Source organism: Anopheles merus, chromosome 3R (assembly GCF_017562075.2).
Source record: "Anopheles merus strain MAF chromosome 3R, AmerM5.1, whole genome shotgun sequence".
In the NCBI taxonomy this organism is placed as follows: Eukaryota; Metazoa; Arthropoda; class Insecta; order Diptera; family Culicidae; genus Anopheles; species Anopheles merus.
Window position 1 is genome coordinate 46,903,780 of NC_054084.1, and position 15,374 is coordinate 46,919,153.

Here is a 15,374-nt window from a genome sequence, read left to right on the forward strand (position 1 = left end):
GGCCCTAGGCGTTATGGTAGACGGGGCCCCTTCACCAAATCCAACGACGGGGGGGGGGGAGGAGAGGGGAGGTGAATTGGTGTACGAATCATACACTGCAAATTTTCCAAGTTTGCTGCAGTTACATTTTTTATTGAAAGCTATTGAGTAATACATGGTTTTGTCGTTTCACTGAATATCAGTAAAACAAATTACTGAAAATGCAGCTATTTATTCTGTCAAAACGACATGTAAGTCAGTCTCAGCCTCAAAAGAAAACATAATGCGATGCCCGCTTGCTCGTGATGAACAAAAATTTGATTTGGTAACCGCTTACAGACACCCCGATAAAATTTTAGGTGCGTATTCGGCTTGCGGGATTTACGTTTTCGTTGAGAAAAATCTTCACACCACTTTGCTGTTCTTGCTGAAATTTCATGATAACCGTGAGCGCATACCAAATCAACAAACTTGTTTCGACAAAATACAGTTCACATCTCTATAAAACTTTATGAAACAGAGATGAACATGAGCAGAATGGACTGCCACCCTGCGCATCAATAAAAACCCCAATTTCAATACTTTTTTTCGCCAATTTTTAATCGATATCAATGACTAAACAATCAGTAATATCAGAAAGGCTTTGTGGTATGTTCAAATTTTGGGTACTATAGATACTGTTTCGAAGCGGACTTTCGACACTTGATCGTCTAGGTGATCACAAAAACCTTTAGGATATTGGAGTTTAGAGGGCTTACCTTGGGTAGGAGGACATAAGTATACTCCTTAAATGAGAAGTCGATAGATGATCGTTAGACGAAGTTATCGTTTTCGCTAAGCCAGTTACGTTTGTCTTTTATTGACAAGAACGATGGTTCTAAACGATATTTGCTTTCCTACTTTACAGTTTCCAGCTCGTGTTTCATGGTACGGACGATTTGATTAAAAATCGTCATCGTGAGCATAGCATGAAAACAAAATTTTGCTTTTACGTTGGTGTTTACCTTTACAATGAATACTGAAGTACCGTCTTGCTTCGAATTACAGCCACTTCATTTTCAATCGGTCAGAGCGATAACTTCTTGCACGCGGGAAAACAATATTTTCATTCGAAAGAAACTGGAAATACCCTGTATTGCAGTATGTTTGTCTCAATTGATCCGGGGACCACAGGTTCGAGGCCACTGCTTTAGATCAGCTGCTTTCTAAATGATCGAGCGTTGAGGGCCAGGAGAATGCATTTTTTTTACACATACTTCATTATATTATTACAGTTAATACACAAAATAACTGGTTTATGATATTAAAGAATGCAATTGGTTATATTGTTGTTTTTCTTAAAATAATATATCATCCAAGCAAGTTTCAAATTCATTTAATTAACTTACAATTACTAAAATTGATTGTAAAGATTTTTCAATTAAGAGTCAGCAGCATAGTGTGCAAAAGTCATAAAAAGTTCCAAAGAATCAAGCAAAATCGCAATATCGCTTCTTAATGTACCCTTCCTTCCATGTTGCAATTTTTTTCAGGAAATATCGAAAGATAGTTCAAAAACCTTAACAGCTGAAAAATTATCGAGACATACTTATAATCGTTCAGTACTATTATGAGGCCACGGACAATTAAAGCCAGGTCAGACAAATTGATAGCGCATTTCTTAAAAAAAAAGCTCCTAGAAAATCGTTGCATCCTTAAAAAGCAATAGTGTGTAACCATTGTTCTCGTAAAATCAACAGTCAGGTTTTTATGGAATTATTCATTTCTATTTTCTAATTTCTCCTCAAATTTGACCATATTGATTGTTCCGACAATCCATGTTATGGTGATCAAATTTGGAAGAGATTAACGATAGGAATTGTCATATTAAAATATGTTCAGTTAATTTTTAATTAATAGGATCTTCCTATCTTTCTAAATCGCGCAAATGTTTTCTCGGGCCTGACTGCTTATTGTGGCGGGCCGGACATTGCCTACCGCTGCCGACAGCTTAATTAGTTAAAATTTTACGCGATCTCGATATTTCCTTTCCGTCGACCCTTCCAAATTTGACCCAAACCCTTCAACAGCTTGCCTTTCCACCATCACTTCGTCCAGTCCACAATTTTAACTGGGGCCCCAAAGGTTAGCCGGGGCACGAGTTCTTAGTTTTTGCGTGATAACATAGACACAGGCCAAATTAAAAAACGCACACATCGACATCGGAATCGATTCTTGAATGAAACCTCAACAGATAAAAAGAGCGTGCTTGGTGTCAGCCAATTTTTCTTGTTTATTTCTACGGCTACGAACCGTTGTGTTGAGATCGGTTTCGGAGCCTTTTAATGTCATATGTGCATGTAGTTTGCGTGAGGCATCTCTTGTAACGGATTTTCGCTTTACCCAACTCGTGCGTAGCGTTCAATGCATGCGATCCAACGCTTTGGGTCAACGATGATGAAATGATATTGTTTTGAGCTCTGGGCATGTATCGCAGCGTTCTGCGCTTCTAACTAAGGTAAAAATATTGCACATGTTAAAAAGGAAAATGTTTTCTGCTTCTGATAGTAAAAAGTTTCTGATAAATAAAATAAATATGCTTCTAATAGGTCTGGTAGTAATAGTAAATCTGATTGTAAACATAACCCCCCGGGGGGGGGGGGGGGGGGAAATGGGGGTATATTGGGTTGACAACACCAAATGGAAGGGCCCCTCAATCGACGGGATCATCAACGGGGCCCCCAAATGGCCGAGGCAATGGAGATTGTTCTTCGTATTATGGCTGTATATGGCTGTATGTAGGTGCAGCTGTAACGGTTTTTGGTCTTATTGTATTCGCAAAAATTGAAATAGTCGATAAAAACCATATATATTATAAATGAACATGGTCCATAGGTTCCTTGAGTAATTTTATACCCTTCCCTCCTTCCTTCTAACTGAAACTTTTCCCATTTACCCTTCTCTTCGGTCCTCAAACATGATGTGTTCGATAAGGGCCAAGAATGAAAATTTTAGTTTTTGCATTAAAAGACACACACAATCCACTATCCCAGGCCAGAAATGTGAATACCATTTTTCGTGTGAAACAGCTGTCTGCTTTCGGCACACAATCGCAAAGCAGTAGCAGGGGCCTCGTATAGGGGAAAGCGGGGCAAAATGGGCATGTGGGTCAAAATGGGCACCCTCTATTTAAGCATTATTTGAGTACAAAGATACTTTCCAATGCTCAAAATGTATTCATTAGAGTGTTCTATGAACACCATGTAAGTTTCATAATCCTTAGATAACAAATAACTAAGAAAAATGCAAAATAAGGTTTAGCAGCATATTGATGTAATTTTTGCCACTTCGAAAATAAGCTTAAACGAGTGCCAGAAGGATGCGTTGAAGTTTTCCATGATACATTTTTAAAGATATGATATTTATTTACAATTTGTCTCAAGAAAGCAAGGCGATTGAATGCGTATTTTTACTAATATAACAAAAAATACAAAAATGCTTCACGTGGGGAAAAATGGGCAGTTACGCTTGGGGCAAAATGGGCAGATGCTTTTGACATACGGAGCTTGGTGAGGCTATGGTGATGTATTTGTTGCCTCAATAATGATAACAGGCACAGCTTCAAAAGATTCGATTTTGTAGATTGAAACGATAGATACATTTCACGAAACGTGCGCAAAAGCATAGACCATTACCTAAGCGCAGTTGTTGTGGCCCATATTGCCCCAGTGTTTTGACGTTTCACAGTTTGTTTACATATGCCCATTTTGCCCCAGGGCTATGCCCATTTTACCCCACGTGTCAAAATAGCTTCTCGTAAAACATAAACTTTTATTTTACATTATTTTCTTGTTTTTAAGTTGTTTTTATTTTATGTGGCAATTTTAATCCATAGATAAATGGTGGAGGCATACAATAATGAAAGAAAAATTGTGTTTTGTGGCATATTCAAAGGATTATTCAGTAATATGCTTAACATGCCCATTTTGCCCCGCTTTCCCCTACAAGAACAGGACGGTTCATCCCAGCCAAGAGCGCACACAATGCCATCGATTTGACCATTTCTCGAATGAAACCTCAACCCACTGAAACACCGTTGACCAAACGACCTTCCTAGGCTTTTTAAAGCGACGCGAGCTTGGTGTCTATTTTTCCTGCTAATTTCTCCGGCTACGAGCCGGTGTATTAAAATTTTATTTAGGGGCCTTTAAATTTTTGTCTGTGTATGATTTGTGATTGTGGCTGTATCAACGGGTTTTCTTTGTGGTTAAACGCAGCGCTGTTCTGTGTTCCGTGCATTGGATTTTAGCAGCAAGTGTCTCCGCGTTTTTTTGGTGAGCTCGTGCACGGACCATCCACACCAAGACACCAAATGGACGGGGCCCCTTATTGATGGGGCCCCTTATAGACGGGGCCCCTTATTGATGGGGCCTCCTTACCGACGGGGCCCTTACCGACGGGGTCCCTTCATCGAAGAGTCCACATAATCGTTGGGGCCCCGTAAACCACCTTTGAGTTTTGGCTTCAGTATAGCTGTAACGGTTTTTTATCTTGTCTTCACGCAAAAAGTTATATGTAAATAGTGATAAAACATCATTTTAATATTAACATGGCCTAGTTCCTTTTTGGACACATGAATACCACCCCTTCCCGTTTTCCCCTATTTGACAGTTGACCACAAAAGTTGAGTAGGGCTCCGCGTGAAAATTTAAGGTTTTGCGTTAAAAGCAGGCACGCTCCACGATCTCAGGCTTGAGATGTGAATTCCATTTTTCGCGTGAAAACAGCTGTCTGTTTTCTGCACACATCTGCAAAACAAGCATAGGGGCCCCCAGACAAGCACAGGCACGTTTCATCCAAGCCAAATTGAAAAGCGCACACATCTATATCGATGGAATCGTTTCTCGAATGAAACCTCTACCCACTGGAGCACCGTTGCTGGCTTGATGTTAGTCATTTTTTCCTGCTAATCTTACCGGCTACGAGGCGGTGTATTGATATTGTGTTTCGGGGTCTTTAAATTTTTGTTTGGGTGTGTTGTATGCTTGTGTTGTGTAACGGGTTTTCGGTGGTAATTAAGCGCAGCGTTCTGTGCATTCCATTTTAGCAGCAAGTTGCTCTGCGTGGCTTTGGGTTTGGGTGTCTCGTGCACAGGCCACCCACACCAGCAAAAATTGACGGTTTCTCGCTCTGTCCAATACTTTGCGCCAACGATGATGAGGTATTGATTTGAGCTGTGCGCACTTGCTTCGTTTGCGACTTTGATGCAAGTATTGGCAGTTTTCTTAGAACATTTAATGTGCTGCTTTGAGTATTATGGGGCCCCGGTTTTCTCAGTTCGGGGCCCTCGACAAAATACAGTGAGTGAAGCGATGGGAAAAATGAATTAATTAAAAATGAGTCTTTTTGAAATAGATGGTAAAAGTCCCATCCAGAGGAGGGGGGAAGGGGGGGGGGGGGGCGAATCGATTGGAAGTCGAACATCCACAATGACGGGGCCCCTGGTGGCCGCCCAGTCCGCCCACCGTTTAACGCGCCACTGGTGCAAGAAATAAAAAAGAATCTTCCATCACCTGGTTTCCCAACACCTTCCCGGTGAGAAAAACTATCTTCTCTTTGTCGTTTGGTTTTATCTGCGAGCTAACCTACCATATGCTTGAAGCCTGGCTAATCGGTCGCCTAGGGCCCCGCCGATTTAGGGGCCCCGTAGATCGCTAATCTGTAGTATGCAGTATGTATAAAAGTAGAGAGAGCGACAGAGTACTAGCGACAAGGGCCCCGAAAGGATGGACGTTGGGGCCCTGACGCTGGCGATTCATTTTCCATCCCCAGGCTCACCATTTTCCATTACAGGGGGCCTCAACTCGTCTTACAGCCCAGGGTTCCCGATATACTTTATCCGCTACTGCCTGTACTTATGCCAGTTTTTGAGCTGATCGCGAATCCATACCAGCTCTGGAACTGATACTGAACCCACAATGCTCCTGAATACTGACGGGTGAAGTTCGACTCCGATCTAACTCCGAAAATCTCGGAACCTACCTACGTATTCGGATTCCTCCGGAATAGACAGGAGTCGGAATCAACCGGTGTCAACAGGCGTCGGAGTCGATCGGGGCTATTCAATGTCGGAACCAGCAGGTGCAAAGGTGCTGTTGCAAAGCATTGCTGTTGTCGGTAAGCGTTATTACTTAAGAAACCAAGGACTTGCCCGTCTTGGGTTCAAGCCCACAGTGGACCGTTCCCCCATACGTAGCACTGAGTATCCTGCTATGGGCAATCAATAAATCGCTGATGGCCTAGCCCACTAGTGGTACAGGCAGGCCTTGACCAGTGGTTCCGATTTTGCTGGAGTCAGTATCGGATTAAGAATAACCGGAGTCGCTTCAGTTTCATTACTACATCACATCACTACCACGAACCATTCTCAGCAGGAGAAGTGCAGCTAAATTTAGAATTTAGTTCAATTTGTTCATTGATAATGCTGATTAAAACATTTTAATTAATGTGATTGAAATTGAATTCACAAATTAATTAACGCTCACGGTAGAACAGTTTCAAATATTCACCCAAGCACATTGTATACCAGTTATAACTGGCATGACAGATAAGCAAGCCGTTGACAGATTGACGCTCTTCTTTATTTTCTGGAAGCGGCAAAACAAAACAAACTAGCGGCGTTCTCCTGCATTTACGGCATTGTGAGCTACATTTTTGGTTCGTGGTTTTGCTTTTTTGGTTGGTAAATCCTTTTCGAAACTACTTCCTTTTGGTTCGCATAGAACAGTAGTATCAACACCACAACAATAACCAAAACTGTGTAAAGACATCAAGCAATCGAAAATGGAACCACCAGCTTCCGATTCGCATAAAAGCCAAATAAACGCTCTGGAACGTAGAAAAAAGTACAACGAGCTATTGGATTATGGACATGAATTGGGTAAGCTCCGAGCGATATGCACGATAGCATATCACCTCCATTCAACGTCACCTTCACATTTCTTTCCCAGCCCTTAGAACACAAACGGAAGATGCAGTGGGTATATTCCAAGGCGTCTCCTCCATTCTGATTCAGACGGACCAACTGCATCAGAGCATGGCTGCAGAGAAAATGGAAAATGCTTCCGAGATGTGCATTAATGTACAGGTCGTAAAAATGGGACACGATTTAGTAGGGGCAGCGTTGCAGAAAAGCGAAAGCACCCAATTTTGCGACGAAGAGCTAGCAGCGGCCATAGTACGTTCCATTGCACTGTAACATAGCAAATGGCTCACATTGCGTTGTTTTTACCTTTCAGAAAGCAATCATTGGCGATTCCGGCAACCCCTTGCAATGGCTACACATAGGAGAGCTGGGCGTAAAGTCATTTAGTATGTCAAAACAATCGCCGTGCTTACTGGGAGCGTTCGAGCTGGAACCCGTACAGGTAGAAAAGCCCGTCAAAGAGCGCCGTCGACGCCAGCGCCAGGAGCTGGGCGATCCACGCAAACCTGAAACAGTGGTCAAATTGAACCAAGAAGAAACAGATGCTCGCAAGCTGCAAGGCGTCATGGAACAACTGAAAGCCGTACGATTTGATTGAAAGCTATGCTGCATAGGGACGGTAAAATTGTGATTCTAATTATCTCGTCTCCCTGTCTGGCTATTTTAGATATACGAGGAAAGAAGACAACCGATACCCTACTTTGAGCTCATCACGGACCCTACCGATTACATGAATACCGTCGATACAGCGTTTCAGATTTCATTCCTCATTCGCGATGGAGCTGTAGCATTAGAAACGGTTGACGATCTGCTATCCGTTCGTCCCACTACCAGCAGCGAAAAACAGCAAAACAAGCGAACAGATGACAACGTTCAGGCAATTCTATCCTTAAACTTTGCCAAATGGCAGGTGAGTAATGTGACAACCAGCAGTTCAGTGTGCATCGTTGCAATGTATGAAAAATGTTCTTTCCCGTACCTTTTTAGAGCGCTGTCAAGCAATTTCGCTTGAAAAGACCATTACTAGCAATCGAGCGCGATACACTGAACGCGTCTCAAACTTCATAATTAGCTAATAATGCATAGATAATGAGTTCTGTAAAAATGTTTCGCATAGTAAAGTATAAACCAGAGAACTGTACCTTTTTCACGTTAACGCCAAATGTTTTATTTTCATAGTAAAGGAATGTAATGGCAATTTTTCTTAAAAATCAATGTTCATAGTGGAGAACAATGTATGCTGCATCATCTATAAAGAGACCATCACGAGGATTCGTCACGCAGCTAGACCTTTCGTTTCGGTAGTGTTACAATTTTATTCCCTAGTTCGTTATGAAAAGAACAGTACGAGACTTGCAAATTGCACCGCCAATGGACGGAACTAGTATTAATAATCGAGCCATAACTACAGCTCGTTCAATTCAGACTACTAATATATTAAATATCTCTTCCGAACTTCCACAACCCGTTGCGGTTATTCCCGCAGCTAAAGTATATTATAATTTGCTATAGCACCTTTCCACCACCCTTCGTCTGGCTTTTACGTTGGCGTACACCTTACATAACATTGCACGTCCGTTCCGGTTCCTCTGCGATGGCGGCCGATGCAACTGACCGGCTGTCCGTTACGGACTTGCCTTGCGCAATCTTTCGTATGTTTGCCACTTCCAAATCTGACACCGATCGAGCGAAAGGGTGCGCTGTGGTATACTTCTGTCCCAGACCATCGCGCTGGCCACTACCGCTCCGCATACTTGCCCCGTCGATGACGATCCGATTGTTGCCGGTGATACCGCCACCACCACCAACGCCCCCACTTTCACTTGAAAGCGCAACGCTTCCCCCCAACGTACCAGCCGAGCTCATGCGCTGCATGGTGCTATTGGCACTGGAGCTGCCTACATTCCGCGACTCGCCTTGGCTTTGGTTAAGCCCCTTGCTTCCGCCCACAGCAACGCCCGCAGCGGGCGCTTCACTGTCGCGGAAAGTGTGCATGCTACCCATCACAAGCGGCGAGAAGGCTGACACTCCCGTCACGGCGGTCGTGTGCATCAGCGACGGAATGGATTCCTGCTGAATGACAAACTTATCCAGCACCGCTAGCTGAGGCTGCAAGGCGATCATAAACGGACGGTACGCAAGACACTCGTTGAAGCTCCAGCGAGTCATATCCTTCAGCCCGTTGCGCAACTGTCGGCAAACTACGAGGGATTTCGATCGTATCGCCGCGTTTGTAATGCGCCCGACGGAGGCCACGTCGAGTAGCAGCACGGAGAGCAGGAGCGCAAACTCGTAACAGTTTGCCTCTGTGAATATCTGCAACAGGTAACGCATGCGAATCTCTAGCTTGTGTTGCTTGCGCCGATTCGATTTGCTCTGCTTGGAAATGTTTTTCTCCATCGCTTGGCTGAAGCTTTGCTCGCCAAGCGTTATGTTCAGCAGGCCACCTGCTCCACCGCACACCGTCGACACTTCGTCCGGCCAGTTGGGTTGAGCAGCTTCCGACAGCACGCTCGCTGTATCGTTCAGTGGCATAAGATTGGCTTCCGCAGTTGTACCCAGCAGTGGATCGCCGATCGGAGATGCGGGCGTACTTTTTTGTCGCTGTTGTTGTTCTTGTGGTTGCTCCTGTTCTGGTTCCATCTGTCTTTCGTCCGCTTTCGCTGCCGTCCCAGTAACAGGACCATTGGCACCCGTCGGTCGAACGAACGACAGGCTGTTATACCCCGAATCGACCGTGCGGCGCGTAGCTAACTCGGACAGGGGTGATTTGTTGGACAAATTCGAGGATGGCGAGGGGGACGACTCTGCATGCATGTGAGCTTGGCCCAGCGGATTCGGAAGCAATGTTAGATCTAGGCACGGTTTCGGCCAATCGAGCTCGTCGTGCAAGGACTTTAAGGCATTTACGAAATCCTCTATGCGTGCGGCACGATCCTTCTCCCGATTAAGCCATCCGACTAGATGGAAATCCAGCGTCGCACTCATATACCCTAGATCTTCCAGCTTTCGCAATTGTAAAAATCGGCGAGCATGTCTTTGCAGCACCACGTCGATGAAAAATTCTTCTGCCGTGGAGGTGTCGCTGAAATTACAGATGAATTTCGTTACATCAGTTGGCAGTCATTCTTTGCGCATGCCGAGAATGAGAACTTACGCTTCCTTTTGAGTATTTGGCACACTTTTCTTTCGTCGCAAAATTTGTCTCTCGGTGGAGGCATCGTGACCCGAGCTTAGTGCTCCACTACTCTGCTGCACTGTTGCTGCTGCTGTTGGATTATTAAACATTATGTTCTTCTCCTTATTTACCACCGTAGCCGCACCGTCATTTGATTTCGGGTATGGTACGGTGGTTGAGAAACTGCGACCTCTTGCCATGCTGCTGCCCAAGATTAGACTCAAATCTTCAGCGTTCGGCGCCGGAGGACCGGCGGCAATCAGTCCACCGAACTTGTTGCCAAACACATACGACGAGCGTGGGGATTCCACATCGTTCGGATCGATCGCGCGCAGAAACCGTACCAAATCCTTTGCCAGCGGCCAATCTTGCTGTTCCAGGGCAGTGTCCAGTAATACCGTCGCGTACTGGCGACTCACTGAGGACGGTTCCAAATTTTGCAATATAATCAAATAGCTCGCAGCCGTGTGCAACTGTCGTGCGGCCATACACTTCTGGAACAGTTCCTTCGGTTTGCCGGCACTGGAAAACAGATACGGCCAAAGGGCAATCTCTGTCTTGCGAGCACATTGTACGACCGTCTGTAAGTAAACCGGAAACTCCTGGATGAATTCGAGGACGCTCGGTAATAATGCATCGGGGATCGGTTCCTTGCTGGTCGCTTCCTCTTCTAGCACTTCGTGTAGCAACAGTTCCAGTGAGTGGGGAAAGTATGGAAGATTTGTACAGCAGCGCGCAATTTCCCAAGCATTATACCCAAGATTGCGTCGAATCAGCTGTCGCAATATTTGATGCAAATAAACTTGGCTCTGGAGACAAAAAAAAAACAGTGGACAGTGTGTTATCATGGCGTATGGTTTCATCTCCGCAGTACTTACCGTTCGTTTGAGCGCATTATATGGCAAAGAAAAGTACACCGACGGATCGCTCGTGTAAAGCAGTGTGTCATTTTCTGCCCCAAGTATAATTGCATCCTCGAACAGTATCACCAGAGGGTAAATTTTCAACGTGAACGATAACATTATCCGTTTGCTCATGAACGTGTGTCGCAGGCTGCGTGATCCGGTTTCCCCCGTCCGTGGGAAAACCGGCAACCAGACGCGCATACCGTATCCGCCACAGTACAGCCAGAGAGATTCTTTAATATGCGTCTTGCTCGACTCGGACACCCAGATACACTCTACCGACGAAGCCAAGCAGGTGGATGTTAGCTGACTGTTGGCACTGCCTGTTCCGTGATGGTGCTGATGATGATCCGTCTGTACCATCAACACGCGGCCAGATACGTTCATAATTAACGTTTCGGAAAGAGAGTTCTCATAGTTGTTCGCTTTCATCATCCCTCCCGTGCCGGCACCCTCGTGCTTAATGCTCGTCATCAGTACCGATATGACGCATGCTGGATGAATGCAAACGTTTTTTATATCGTAAATATGCATCTTCACCAGCTCCACTCGATGATGATCGGGGCCAGTGTAATCGTCCTCGATTTGTTTCAGAGCAAATACTGATACATGGCCGTCAGATGTGAAAACCACCTGTAAATCGAGAGTTAATAATTTCAGAACAAACAAATGCACAACACAAGCGCTATTCCCTTACCAGTTGATCTCGGAATAAGTTGATGAGCATCACCGGACTTGCACTTTTCGTAATCTCGGCAAATCGGTTATCCAACTTGTTTTCTTTAGAGTAGATGCGTAACTCGTCGTGGAATCCGATAAGGGAATAACATCCTGCAAAGATCAAACGATCATGTAGAATCTTGCAGCTTTAACAATGACTTCAGGTTGCGTGAAAGGGAAAATGAAAGATTATATTTCTTGTTTTGTATTGAATTGAACAAAACAAAATATAGCGCACAAAATTTCACTTGAGGATTTGGATTTTTTAAGCACATATAAACCCAAAAAACCTAAAGTTTCATTCTCACTTACACGCTTCGTATATATCGTCAATTTTGCGAAGAAACCCATCCATAATTTCTACTTTCTACTTACCCATTATTATGAATTCTTTCCACCAAAGCAGACCGCCCGTTATTACAAAATCTTTCTCTTGCGTCTCATTACCAAATAATTTCCATTTGCGAGTATTGAAGGAATACAATGCTACCCCTGTCCGACCTGCTACTGCCACATTAGTACCGGTATGATCTATTGCACTGTACTGCATTTTAGTAAGTAAAAAACAAACATATTGTTGAATACGCCAGCTTCCCAATTCAAAATGGCATGGTTAAACCCACTCACCCGTATCGGCCAGTTGGAAGAAATATAAGCTGTAGGAAGATTCAACACAACCCAATGTTTGCTCTCCGATAGTACACTGTTGAATTTGAGGTAACTGTCTCCTCCGACGTTGACCGGATCGGGCTCTCCAGACGGTATGTAGGCAGAATCTGAAAGATACAGTACGTTGCGCTTTGAATATTGGCAATCACAATACACACTTATATTTAACGAAAAAGAATCAAACCTTTGCGAAATTCATCTGTTTTCCCGGAGTAGGACACCTCGCCATCAGTAGCACTATCGTAGGTAGCTTTATGAGTAGGATAAATGTTTTGTAATACATCGCCGTGGTTGATATAGAGCTTATCATCTCCTTGCAGCAACAGAAAAGAATTATTGCTCTGTAAAATTAAGGCGAACACGTTAAGACAACTCATGCCAGTAATGTCATATTTTACCACCATCGGTCGTATCTACTGTACCATGCATGGATTGATGGTTAGAATGCTTTTGACAAAGTCCAGCTGAACCAGTATTGTGGATGGAATAGCCGATGGTGCGTTGGTCATTTCATCGGTCTCATTACTTTCATCGCACGATGGGGTGGATTTTTCATTTGTTTGCCGTACCATAAGCAGCTGGTACCCTTCAGTAGACCAATCCTGCAACCAATCCAAAATTAAGGTATGAAAATTGGCAACACCACTGTCAGGACCGCTAGAAACATACCATGCTTATAATATTAAATGGATCATTTTTAGACAAATCTACATGCAATCCATAGTCCCAGGCAAGCGAGCACAGTAACAACGAACCGAATGTACTCCACAGAGATATGCCTCCGTTGACCCAGGCCACTATAATGGCACATCCATCGGGAGTCCACTTCATGTCACGGACGGGGCCTGGAGATCCGGGAAAATCTTTCGCACTCAATGACAATCTATGCGATAGTTCCAGTCCGCCTGTTAAATCGTCGATCACGTACATGTTGGTTTGAGAGTTCTTTCGCCCGAATGCTATCAACCGGTACTTGTGATTGATGACCGTACACGTCGCGTCGTCCACATTTTGGCACCAAATCCCTTGCACTTGCTACAACAACAACAAAAAAGTCTTATCGATTAAATTTGCACTTTTGTGATAGCTATACATAGACTTGTTGCTTACGTTAGGATCAAACTTAGTGTTGTTTGCAGTAAGAAACGCTGCTCGACCATCGCTCAACGTTATGCCGAATCCGCATAGTAGTGGTGAGTAATCGATCGAAGAGACGTAGACATTTTTCTCCAAAATAGGGACGGCTAAGACAGTGAAAAATTTATATAAATTGTCACACACCAGTCGCTGGAAGCTGTTCACTTACCATAGCTGACTTGCTGATTAACGCTAAAGGGAATTCTTTTAAGATCGAGTGCATAATCACGCTCTTCGGCACCTTCCCAATTAAGGCGGATGATTCGACCCTCTTGCGTTGCAATCACGATCTGGTTTACGTTTATACACGACACACAACAAATTTGGACATAGAGACAAATACGGTGTGTCTGGAAAAAGAAAAGAAACATAACATTAATTTCCGTACATTACACTTACATATGCGAACATAGAAATCCCAATCCTTCGGTTACGCTGCATTTACTTACCAGTGAAAGCTTTAAGCAGGGTATGGTTTCTTTAAGAAACAGCTCGGCACTATCCCGCCGTAGGTTAGCGAACGGTGAATCATTTTGATTGTACACACCCTTTGGAGTATCATTCACGATCAACGTATACATAAACAAAGTACCGCCTTGCGTCGTCCCTCCGGTAGTCACCAGCAACATGCTCGAATCTGGTTTCCATTCTATGTTGGTGTTAATACCATACTTCTCCAAACATTCCGGGCTTCGTAGTTTAGACGTAATCGGTACACAGGGCTGCAATGGACACAAATGAAATAACTCACGCTGCTTCGAAGACAAGGTCTAATTACTGCAGTGACAGTTTAACCACCTTCGAGTACCAGATAGCAATGGCATCTTCCGCCAGAACGGCAAACAAGATTTTAACCCGATCACACACAACTTTACGGATGCTTCGATGCGGGCCACTATTGAGCACCCGTGGCCATCCTATTGAGAAGTACATCTTAGGGCTTGCTGTGGAATGCACAGTTCAAGGGCACCGGATAAACTTATGCAGACTAGGGAAACAAAACCAAATTAGCCTGTTCTATCGATATTTAGCGTGCATTTTATTTTTCACATTAGAACTACTGTTGAACCTATAAAAAAAATGAATTTTCAATCGTAAAATGCACAAAAACAGTCTGAGAATGAAAACGTCAGTAGAAAATGACAACAAAGCATCGTGGTACACCATCATGTGGACGTGTGATCTTTTCAGTGACATTATATGATGCAAATTAACTTCAAAGTTTAAAATCACCCAAATCAGTATAGTTTTTTTTATCCAGAATTCAATTTATACTGAGTTTGAGTGAGTATAAAAACTATTAAATGTTGTAGAAAAACGCCGTTTTTACAACGTACTCGTAGCACAAATATAACAGATTATTGGACATTTACAGACATACTGAATCTTTGCACTGAACATTAGGCCACGATCTGAACAGGACACAACCAGTGTTGTTAGCGGTGACGTTCTTCGACATGAAATTGCCTACTTTGACACGATTTGAAGTTTCGCATTCAGTTTTCACTCTTTCATTCTACAGTCATGTCAAAAAATGTCGTTTGATTCGACGACATTTTTTGGCGACATTCATTTGACTTTCATTTTCGAGTTCACTACATCACTTTTGTAACATTTTTTCTTTTAAAATTTAAATTCGTATACTCCAGCAAGAAGACACTGATTTTCGCACTGGCCAAGTGAAAATATTTAATTTGTCTGTCACTTACGATCGGTAAAGGCACCAGGCAGTTCTGGATTCACAAGATGAATGTTAATTGACATTCAAACTACATTTTTTATAGTCATGTCATCGCAAAGACACTGACGGTAACTACCAGTG

General features: G+C 43.6%; 2 protein-coding genes across 2 annotated transcripts; one reads left to right on the top strand and one right to left on the bottom strand.

Moving 5' to 3' along the window:
* The first annotated feature begins 6,558 nt into the window (after positions 1–6,558).
* Positions 6,559–8,092, top strand: LOC121596453 (EP300-interacting inhibitor of differentiation 3). Its single transcript, XM_041921434.1, has 5 exons — positions 6,559–6,898; positions 6,969–7,195; positions 7,257–7,526; positions 7,611–7,853; positions 7,931–8,092. Exons 1-5 carry the CDS (start codon positions 6,802–6,804, stop codon positions 8,009–8,011), a joined length of 918 nt encoding a protein of 305 aa, XP_041777368.1. The 5' UTR covers positions 6,559–6,801; the 3' UTR covers positions 8,012–8,092.
* A 233-nt stretch (positions 8,093–8,325) lies between these two features.
* LOC121596452 (guanine nucleotide exchange factor subunit Rich) lies at positions 8,326–14,815 on the bottom strand. The gene is made up of 13 exons (XM_041921433.1): positions 14,351–14,815; positions 14,002–14,274; positions 13,722–13,902; positions 13,526–13,659; positions 13,085–13,450; positions 12,838–13,017; positions 12,600–12,756; positions 12,374–12,522; positions 12,122–12,290; positions 11,724–11,857; positions 11,000–11,659; positions 10,101–10,930; positions 8,326–10,028 (listed from the first exon to the last, which is right to left on the bottom strand). Exons 1-13 carry the CDS (start codon positions 14,483–14,485, stop codon positions 8,501–8,503), a joined length of 4,896 nt encoding a protein of 1,631 aa, XP_041777367.1. The 5' UTR covers positions 14,486–14,815; the 3' UTR covers positions 8,326–8,500.
* Between the last annotated feature and the right edge of the window lie 559 nt (positions 14,816–15,374).

Bases quoted from the DNA above. Each gene is read 5' to 3' on its own strand.
- LOC121596453 (XM_041921434.1), top strand. From the start codon at position 6,802: ATGGAACCACCAGCTTCCGATTCGCATAAAAGCCAAATAAACGCTCTG. The intron at 6,899-6,968 runs GTAAGCTCCGAG...TTTCTTTCCCAG, and splicing joins GGATTATGGACATGAATTGG to CCCTTAGAACACAAACGGAA. The intron at 7,854-7,930 runs GTGAGTAATGTG...GTACCTTTTTAG, and splicing joins TAAACTTTGCCAAATGGCAG to AGCGCTGTCAAGCAATTTCG.
- LOC121596452 (XM_041921433.1), bottom strand. From the start codon at position 14,485: ATGTACTTCTCAATAGGATGGCCACGGGTGCTCAATAGTGGCCCGCAT. The intron at 13,660-13,721 runs GTAAGTGAACAG...TCACTGTCTTAG, and splicing joins TAATCAGCAAGTCAGCTATG to CCGTCCCTATTTTGGAGAAA. The intron at 11,858-12,121 runs GTAAGTAGAAAG...TGATCTTTGCAG, and splicing joins GAAAGAATTCATAATAATGG to GATGTTATTCCCTTATCGGA.